The 10,425-nt window shown below is 42.4% G+C and overlaps 1 protein-coding gene across 5 annotated transcripts in view; it reads left to right on the top strand.

Annotated features, from left to right (window-relative positions):
• The first annotated feature begins 1,389 nt into the window (after positions 1–1,389).
• The window catches only part of SLC25A26 (solute carrier family 25 member 26), a 129,972-nt gene continuing 120,936 nt past the window's right edge, over positions 1,390–10,425 (top strand). For all 5 annotated transcript variants that reach the window (XR_014154133.1, XM_081853901.1, XM_081853900.1 and 2 more), the window contains exons 1-2: positions 1,390–1,512; positions 7,090–7,246. Coding sequence is in view for 4 of the 5 variants with exons in the window: in XM_081853901.1 (XP_081710027.1) it covers positions 1,480–1,512; positions 7,090–7,246 (190 nt within the window). In the remaining variant the exon portion in view is untranslated. The remainder of the gene's footprint in view (positions 1,513–7,089; positions 7,247–10,425) is intronic.

The following is a 10,425-nucleotide window of genomic DNA, read 5'->3' as shown; positions in this document are numbered from 1 at the left end:
CCACAATCATGGTTAGGGAAGAAAGACTATTCACCTCAAAATGATAACAAAAAGTTAGTCTTAAAATGAAGAGAAAATTGCAGTAACTTGAAAGGGTCCACTTAATATTTTTGAAAATCCTTTGTGGTAAAAAAATAAATCATATTGATTGGTCTGTATCTGGAGAACTACACGGAGCAGTTTTGCACTGAAGTTAAAAAAAAAAAAAGGTGGTTATGTCAATGTGATGGACAAGAGCATGGGGGGGGGGGATAAGGAAGCATCACTCAGAGACAGAGAATATATTTTGCATGCACAAGATTTCAGCTTCAGTCTCAGAATCTTAAATCAGCAGGTTCAGGTAGCAGGTCATGGGAAAAGACCTCTGCCTGTGACCCTATAGCAATTGCCAGTCAAAACAGACAATACTGAGCTCCAGGGACACATATCTGGGCCTGGTATTATAAGGCAGCTTCCCATATTTCTTCCTAAAACCCTGTGTATGTCTCAGTTCTTAACATCAAATGAATTCTACACAGAATTAAATGCAAAGCCCTTAGCTTTCATTTTTTACAGTGTGGTAAGTGAGGCTATGAAGTTATAATGCCTCATTTCTCTGCACGGTATCTGTAACTGAACGCAATCATTGCAAATTGTGAAGAGGAGCAATGAAAACCTTTGCTTAAATACCTAAACAGCACACATTCCAAGTCCTCTTTTTAAAGTTGCATGCTATTGCTAATCTGCTTTATTTAGACTACCTGTGAATAGTTTTCATCAAGATTATTGCTGCAAGAAGGGAAGCCAGGTTGGAATTAACTATTATGCTTAATAAGCTTTAGAATTCTGCTTCTTCTGTAGCATTATTAGCTGAAAGATTTCCCCAAGCTGTTTGCTTTCCCCCATACTGTAATTTAATAGGGTGGGTGGGAGCTGCTTCATTATCTATCAATTATCCTTTATAACGTGCTCTCTTTTAAAGGGTGTATAAACACTGCTTAATAGCACACATACACACACTACTAAATATTCCATAACACAAAAAAGATAAAACATCACCCACACACACGACTGACAGGTATTTCTCGTCTACAGTCTAAAATGGGTTACAATCATCCTTCTGCTATTTAAAAAAAAAATATTTTTATTAAATATTTCTTAGTTTACAAAAATACGTGCCCTGTCTCTTTTCCCCCAAGTTGTGTTTTCTACAGATCAGTTTCCTTTGCAGTGAGACATTAGAACGGTCAAGCGACAGACGAAGGTGCCAAGGGCACAGAAAAGAGGGCAAATGCTTCACCGCGGCTTCGCTTTCCGACGCCGCGCACGCGCCTGCTGCAAGCGCTCGGCCCTGTGAACTCTTCGTTAGCGGAAGCTGATTGAGCAAGCGCTGGTCATGTGACAGACCAGGGGGTGGGGCGGAAGGTTTCAATATGGCTGCGCCCATGTGGAGCGAGTATCGGGTGTGTTTACAGCGTGCGGCTGACGTTTTGTGCGCACATGGATCGAGGGGATTTCTTGGTCTCCCTGACGGTGAGAGAAGGAAACGCAAGCAGCGTTGCCGGATTCATTTAAGGAAAGGGTCGGGCGGCGGGGGTGGGGATGAACGAGCCGGTGGTGAGATTTTGTTCAGCCTAAAGGCATTTACAGAATTGACCCTCCTAAACTGGAATAAAAATAAATAAATAATTGTCCAGTAGCACCTTAGAGACCAACTAAGTTTCTTCTGGGTATAAGCTTTCGTGTGCATGCACACTTCTTCAGATACCTAAACTGGGGTCCTAAACTGGGTTCAAGGTTTTGTGCGTACAAACTGTCCTGCCAGTGTGTTTGGCAGAGATCTTGTTTTGCTTTGTTAACTATCCCCAATGTGTCTAGCTTGGCTTGTTTGTGTGAGCTTCCTGAAGAATCTTAAACGTTCTGGGAGCCTCCAGATTTGTTCTCCATCTTGTGGTGGGTGATCAGAATGGCAGGGTGGTGGTAGAAGTTAGGCTTACTCCTAAGTAAGCATGGTTAGGATCGGAACCTGTGTTTGTGTGTGTGCAGGCATTGAGGAAAGGAATTCAAAGGAAAAAACACTCAGAAGCACTAGTTTTATTTGTTGTAGTTATGGCTGATTACAGATATGTGATGAGAAGCTAGAAGGATGTTGCTTGTCAAGTGATGGTTTAAAAAACCACTTACAGTGCCATCCTATCTATGCCTGTGTACTCAAAGGTAACCCCAACTGAGTTCAATAAGACTTAATCTCTGGAAATCTAAGATTGCAGGATTTGCAACCTTAACTCTGTAGGTTGTCAGAGCAGTGTATACAGGAAAGTAGTATGTATGGCTTAGTGTGAGGTAGAGAGCATTACAGTGCAGTTCTAACCATGTCTTCTAGGAAGTAAAAACAAAATAAAAAAATTCCTTCCAGTAGCACCTTAAAGACCAACTGAGTTAGTTCTAGGTATGAGCTTTCGTGTGCATGCACACTTCTTCAGATACTTCTTTCTAGGAAGTAAGTCCTATCAAATTCAGTTGGGTTTACTCACAGGTAATTAGGATTAGGGTTGCATCTGTAAACCATAAACATAGGATAGGTTGGATAGAACCCTGCTTTGAGCAAATTCTCAAGTTTTCCACTACAGATTGTTCTCCTTTTTTTAAGAATACCAATCTCTACAGAATAAAATTGCAGAAGTGTGCAAGTATATGAATAAGGGATGATTTCTGGGTATGAATATGCATACCTGACTTTTTTTCTTGGCAGTTATCTTGTTTGAGGAGAACATATATAAAATATTAATTTTTTAATTTGCGATTCATGGCACTATACTGAGTAGCTCTTGGAGGTCTAGAAAGATTTAACAATCCAATTTTTAGCTTTTTTTTGGAAGAAGTTCAATACAATTTATTTTCTTGCAGTTGCAGGCTTCATGCAAATTTGGGGAGGATTTGCAGGCCCCCAAGCAACATTTTATCAGCCCCATTACAGACTAGTAGCTTTATATCCATTGTAACACATCCTGCATATATTTGTGTAATAACATGGAGTTGGATAAGTAAATAGCATGACCAAAACAACAACAAAAAACCCAAACCCAAACAAACCCCATACTGTACAAGAGGCCTAATCTATAATTTAGCCTGACTTTTCTCCCCTCCACAGTAACGGACTTGCGTGGCCTCTTCCTTCCTGAGCATTTTGGACTATCAGGTTCCTGATTAATTCTACTGATTTTCATTCTCTTTCCTTGTACCATTTGGGAAAACAATTGGCATTTGGTGGCTTTTAGTTATAACCAACCGCCAGCATGGGAGCATGCCTTGTAAATCAATGTTTTTTATCCAGTTTTAGAAAAACAAATGTATTGTAAAATAAAATTAACAAATTAGAAACATTGAACATATTATGTTGCTAATTTGGCATAACATTGTATCACCTCAATGAAAATAGTAAGTTTGCCTTGTGTGTGCGATTTCAGCCAGCCACCAAGCATGTAAAGCTAAAATTGTGCAAGTTAAACGCCCGCAAGATGCGAGTCAACTGTATAACAACTAATTAAAGTAATAATTGACCATCACTATTTCTCAGTTCTCCATTTGTAAGTTGAGAATATGTTCTTATGAAGCTACAGTATACTATTTAGCAGCAAGGTCAACTTATAGTCACACCCTATCAGATGCTGGCCCTTTATTGTTTTCTCTGACTGTCAAGGTTTTGGCAAAGCTGTTTCCCTTAAATTCCTTTTAAAATGATGGAGATTGAACCTGACAGCGTGCAGCGGATCATTCATTGTGCTATGGGCTCTCCTCAAACAAGTTAAACAGGTCCAGGCCCCTTACCATCACAGCCCTGAAGCAGACCCAGACTAGAAACACTACATACAAAGGTGACAGAACACATTCGCCTTGAGCTGCAAAGGCAGTTGCATGCAAATACTTCTATTTATCAGCTTTCAACCTGCAGATGTAGCATTGCAAAAGGGGGTGACTAAATCCCCTTGTTGTGATAAAAACAAAACAAAAAACCATTATGGTTTTCCACAGATGGAACAAACAGCTAGATATTTGTGCTCTCCTGCAGATGCTCCATTAGCCACTTCATGAATTTAAATTACATTTAAGATACAGAAGTTTGAAATCCAAAGAAGCAATTAGTAACTTTTGATTCATGCTTTTTGCCAGGTGGCTAGATTAAAATCGGATCAATTTTGTTTTCCCCCTTTTTAATCACTTGTTACAGATAAGAATTGTGATGGAGAAGAAGCTAGAAGGATATAACTTTCAGGGGGTTGCAAAATCAATGCATGCAAAATAGCCAAGCTGATTAGAAGAGTAATTAACTTATTGATTAAAACTTTAACTGTAGCCAGTGAGTCCCTCTTGAATGGTGTGGAAAAGAATATCGGAAGTGGGGGTGGCTTCCCTGGGTTTCTGCTATCAAGATATTCAGCAGTACTTTGTGAGCTGAAATTAATTACTGTTTGATTTATTTTCAAAGAAAATGAACATTTGATGTATCTTTGGGCCTTGGTTTGGAAGAACATGCTGCTGATGTGTGTGTATGTATGTGTTTTAAGACAACACCATTTAATTTTGCAATGTGGTAATGAAGTCTTGCAGGTATGTTATCAACATTTTAGTAGCTTGTAGAAATCCTTATTAGCCCACCTAATACACATTACACTTTGAAGATGGCTTGGGAACTGCAGCTGGTACAGAATGCAGCAATTAAAATGCTTGTGGGTGGCAGGTGATCCTATCGCACCAATTCCTTACTATTTATATTGGCTTCCTGTTCATTTCTAAGCCCAATTTAAAGTGCTGGTTTTGGCCTTCAAGGGCACAAGTGATTGAGGGTGAACCTGTGGCCCTCCAGATATTGCCTGTCATCCCTGACCATTGGCCAAGTTGGCTGCGACTGATAGGACTTGTAGTTCAGCAACACCTGGAGGGCCACAAGTTCATCTTCCTTCCTAAATGGTTTGGACCGGGTTATCTGAAGGACTCTCTGCACCTGTATGAACCTGCCAGAACTTTAAGATTTGCACCAAAGGCCTTGCTCTTTCTGGCCCACCAGTTAAATTGGAAAGCTGTTAAATTGGAGGGAACCAAGAACAGGGCCTTTTCAGCTGTGACCCTGTACCATTAACATTCCCTTCCTAGAGAAATGCCAAAGGCCCTTAAAGTAATTTTTATTCCAGCCTGTGTCTGTCTAAATTTAGTGTGCTGTTCTTTTAAACCATGTTATTGCTGCTGCTTACAAATTAAGGGGTTGGTGGAGTATTTTATTGCTGCAATGGTCGTGGTGATGTTTTGTTTTTAACTTTGTGAAAACCACCTTGTGAGGACAGTGTGCCCTAAAGGGTGGCTTAAAAATCTTCTAAATAAATAAATAGCCTCTTGATATATTTTGTTTGGCAAGTTGGTAATGTAGTCTTGTCTGACCTCCCTGTGTCTTTGCAGATTTGAAATAATTTGAATTGGTTCAAAATGGCTGCATGAGAGAGATACTATACACAGGGGCTGTATTGGTCCTGTTTACGATTTGGTGCTTAGTATAATGCTATCAATTCATAAATATTAGCGATCTGTTCATGTCCCTTTGTTGCTCTTCCCGCATACTTGTATTCCACAGCAATTTCTTATGCTAATGGCATATCCTTCCAACATAATATGTGCATATCATCAAATTTGCAGATGACACCAAACTGGGAGGGGTAACTAATGCCACGGAAGACAGAATCGGGATTCAAAATGACCGTAACAGATTAGAGAACTGCGCCTTCACTAACAAAATGAATTTCAGTAGGGTCAAATGTTAGGCAGGAATAACCAACTGTACAAATATAAAATGTGGGGCACCTGGCTTACTAATAGTACATGCGAAAAGGATCTAGGGGTTTTTAGTGCACCACAGGTTTAACATGAGTCAACAGTGTGATGCAGTGTGATGCAGCAGCAAAAAAGGCTTATAGTATTCTAGGAAGTATTCTATAAGTATAGTGTCCAGATCAAGGGAAGTAATAGTGCCACTCCATTCTGCCTTGGTCCAACCACACCTGAAATACTGTGCCCTGTTCTGGGCATCACAATTTATGAAGGATGTTGACAAGCTGGAATGCGTGCAAGAGGAGGGCAACCAAGATGATCAAGGGTCTGGATACAGTTTTAATCTGTCTTTGAAAATGTTGTTCAGGAGTACTAGTGGGTGACTAGTACTCTTAAAAAAAATAAAATCAAAATCCTCTACAACCCTTGTGGAAAGAAAGTTATGGGGCAAAATGTACAGATACAGTCTAAGAGATTTCTGTGAAATGAAAGTGAGTGGGATGTGGCCACCTTGACTATTTTTCCAGATAGTGATGAATGTTCCCTGCCGCTATTAGATAGCAACTGCCCCCCTTCGTGTCTGTGTGTGTAATTAATATTGTGTGAACTCCAAAATCAGGACCAGCAAGGATAAGGTTATTGGGGTGGTTGTCCCTCTGATTTTGTGTTATGCTATGCTTCAGGCTCTAAAACTGTGGCTTAGAGTTGGCTTAATATCCTGTTCTGCTTGCAAACTGTTAAAGCAGCGTTTTCAGATCTGCCCTTAAATGGAAGATAGGGATAAAACCTGAAACCTGGTTTGTTCAGTTGCTTGCACAAAGGAAGGAGCAAAGCAGCAGAAATGAGGCTCTGTGCGCCATTGCACAACTTGTACATTTTCAGGTTTATTAAACTGAGAAATTAATCACGTGAACCTGCCCAGCGTGTCCTTAACTTGACCTGCCAGTAGAGCCAGTGTGGTGTAGTGGTTAAGAGCGGTAGACTCGTAATCTGGTGAACCAGGTTCGCATCTCCGCTCCTCCACATGCAGCTGCTGGGTGACCTTGGGCCAGTCACACTTCTCTGAAGTCTCTCAGCCCCACTCACCTCACAGAGTGTTTGTTGTGGGGGAGGAAGGGAAAGGAGGTTGTTAACCACTTTGAGACTCCTTAGGGTAGTGATAAAGTGGGATATCAAATCCAAACTCCTCTTCCTCCTCCTCCTCCTCCTCCTCCTCCTCCTCCTCCTCCTCCTCTTCTTCTTCTCCACCCCCCACTCCAGTTAACATGAAAATTTTTCTTTTCTGTTTTGAAGGCTGGTGGGATAGCTGGAGTGTGTGTTGACCTGATATTGTTCCCCTTGGATACAGTCAAGACAAGGCTGCAGAGTCCTCAAGGATTTAAGAAGGCTGGTGGCTTCCGTGGCATCTATGCTGGTGTTCCTTCCACTGCTGTAGGGTCCTTTCCAAATGGTAAGGAGGCCGTTTATATGCTCTGTATTTGTGATCAATGCTGCTGCCTCTTAACTAACTGTTGGTTTGTTTCAGGCCTGAACTTTGCTAGTACTTCTGAAAAATGCTTGAAGACATCAAGATGGTGTGAAAATGAGGGCCCTTATCTTTTGGATACTATTATCCTTCTCTGAGAGAAATCAGACCAGATAAAATTTTGGATTTATCTAGAACAGTGGTTCTCCAACTACCCCTCCCTCCAGACCACTTGGAAATTACTGAGCGTCTTGGCAGACCACTTAATTATTATTTTCTTCCACTGTGGGAATTGTAAGGTTCTGTGCTAGATGCCAGATGGTTTTCAGTTGTACGTTTTGCTCCTTTTATTTCTTATACTTGTGTTTTACTGTATCGCATTTTGAATTCCATATAATTTTATGGGATTCAGATGGTAAGGGTTCTTCACAGACATGCCACAGACCACCTGAATGAATCTTACAGGCTGCTGGTGGTCTGCAGTCCACAGTTTGGGAACCCCTGATCTAGAAGTAATGGTTATAATAATAACACTGGGCAACAATTTTTTTACTTTTTGAATGTTGTCTAGATTTCTACAACTGATTTAGGGTATTTTTGCACTGCTGAATTAGGAAATGGCATCCGTTTCTCTCCATCAGGTCAGGTTTACTGTAAACTGAATGGTGGGCATTGATAAAGGTAAGGTAAAGGTACCCCTGCCCGTACGGGCCAGTCGTGTCCGACTCTAGGGTTGTGCGCTCATCTCACTTAAGCGGCCGGGAGCCAGCGCTGTCCGCAGACACTTCTGGGTCACGTGGCCAGCGTGACGACGCTGCTCTGGCGAGCCAGCACCAGCGCAGCACACGGAAACGCCGTTTACCTTCCCGCTATAAAGCGGTACCTATTTATCTACTTGCACTTTGGGGTGCTTTCGAACTGCTAGGTGGGCAGGAGCTGGGACCGAAAGACGGGAGCTCACCCTGCCGCGGGGTTTCGAACCGCCAACTATACGATCGGCAAGTCCTAGGCACTGAGGTTTTACCCACAGCGCCACCCGCATTGCTAAAGGTAAGTAATTGCATGTTGCTTCACCATTTTTCAAACTTCAGGGCTTGAACTTCCATTTCTTGGAACTCCTGGAATGCTCAGCGGCAGGGAGGTCTCTCTTCAGAGTCCAGCAGTAGTCAGCCATCATGACTGCGTCCCAGCGTCCCAGCGACCCTGATACCTGGTCTCCATCTCTTTCATGTCCTGATGGAATCTCTCCCCCTGCTCGTCACTCATTGAACCCAGGTTCTCAGGAAACCGGTCCATATGTGAAAATAGGTAGTGCATCTTGACGCTCATGTTGCAGCCCAGGTTTCTGAAAGCAGTCAGCATGTTGTTGACAAGTTCTGCGTAGTTTCTGGCCTTATCGTTGCCAAGAAAGTTCTTCACTACCAGAACAAATGCCTTCCACGCTTCCAGTTCCACTTCGTTCATTGAGTTTCCGAACTCTGGCTCTCTAATGAGCTGACGGATCTGAGGACCGTCAAAGATGCCAGCTTTCAACTTCTCCATGGTCAATCCTGGAAAAGCCTGGCACAAGTAAGTGAAGCAGTCACCAACCTTGTCCAGAGCCTTGGTGAACTGCTTGACTAAGCAGAGCTTGATGTGCAGCGGTGGGAAGAGTATTCTGTCTCTGTCCACCAGAGGGTCGTTGATGACGTTCCTTTCTTTGCAAGGCACCAATTCCTCCCGCACAGGTCAGTCCTTCGTGTAATGCTGAGCACGGTCCCTACTATCCCACATGCACAGAAAACATGGGTACTTGGTGAAGCCAGACTGTTGTCCCAACAAAAAGTTCACCATCTCCAGGTCAACACAAATAAACCACTTATGCTGATCATAACCAATTTTCTCCAGCACATACTTTACCGCTTCATAGTTCTCCTTCAGTGTACTCGAGTGAGCCAGGGGTATAGAGGCAAACAGGTTGCCGTTGTGTAGCAGAACACATTTCAGTGATCGCTTGCTGCTGTCAATGAACAGTCTCCAATCTTTGGGTTCGTACTGTGGCACTCCAAGCTTGAGCAGAAGCTGCGCAATATCTGCACAGTACACCAAATACTTCTCTTCCGAGAAAAAACGGAGGTACTCTTGATGCCTGTTGCGGAAGAAGCTGATGCGAGCACTGTCAGAGAGGAGGTTTTTTTCCTTCAATCTGGATGCCAACAGTTCGGCAGAGTCCTTTGACAAGCTGAGGTTGCGAACTAGATCATTCAACTTCTTTTGGGAAAATAGATGTGGAGCATCATCTTCAAGAACCACTTCTTCTTCATGTCCTTCAACACTGGAGGCATCTTCGTCACTAATGTCAGGAAGTTCTCTGAAGATAGGCACTGGATTTTCATCACAATGAGCTACAGGACGACGTGATGATTGAAGATCAGGATACTTGAGGCTGCTCCGGTTCTTTCTGTTGATCCCAGTCACATCAACAGCGCACCAATTTATGGAAGATTTCGAGGTTTTATGACTTCAAACTGATCCCTTTTCGACATAATCACCCAGAACTATCAGACCTGAATACTTCTTGTCATTGAAATAATCATTTCCAATCAAAACAATTATTCGACATGGCATTTCCCCCCACCAACTTCTTCTAAAATGCTCCACACAAGCGTATATGTGAACAAAAACGTAAAAAAATGACATGTGGCCATAGCTCAAAAACTTGACCTGACTGAGCAAAACCAATGTGATTTTTGGATTCAGTGCATCAGATTCGTCCTAAATGAACTGAAAAAACACAGACAACAAATTTGTTGTTGACCAGTGTAATAGGTAACACGTTTACAAGTGATGAAATGGCTGTAATCCTTGCAACAACCCAGAGGCAAGTCAGTATAATTGTCTCCATATTGCAGGTGAGGGTGTAGATGGGGACTGGGGCTTAAAGAGTGGATTCTTAAGACTGCCTTGTAAGTTCATGGCCTAGTGGAGATTCAGACCGGGCACACCCTCATTGTAGCTCAGTCCCTTAACTGCTATGGGCCGGATTCAACTACTGTATTTTTTGCTCTATAAGACTCACTTTTTCCCTCCTAAAAAGTAAGGGGAAATGTGTGTGTGTCTTATGGAGCGAATGCAGGCTGCGCAGCTATCCCAGAAGCCAGAACAGCAAGCGGGATTGCTGCTTT

Source organism: Podarcis erhardii, assembly GCF_964252035.2.
Source record: "Podarcis erhardii genome assembly, chromosome: 2".
Classification (NCBI taxonomy): domain Eukaryota; kingdom Metazoa; phylum Chordata; class Lepidosauria; order Squamata; family Lacertidae; genus Podarcis; species Podarcis erhardii.
This window is presented reverse-complemented; position numbering and strand designations above follow the sequence as displayed.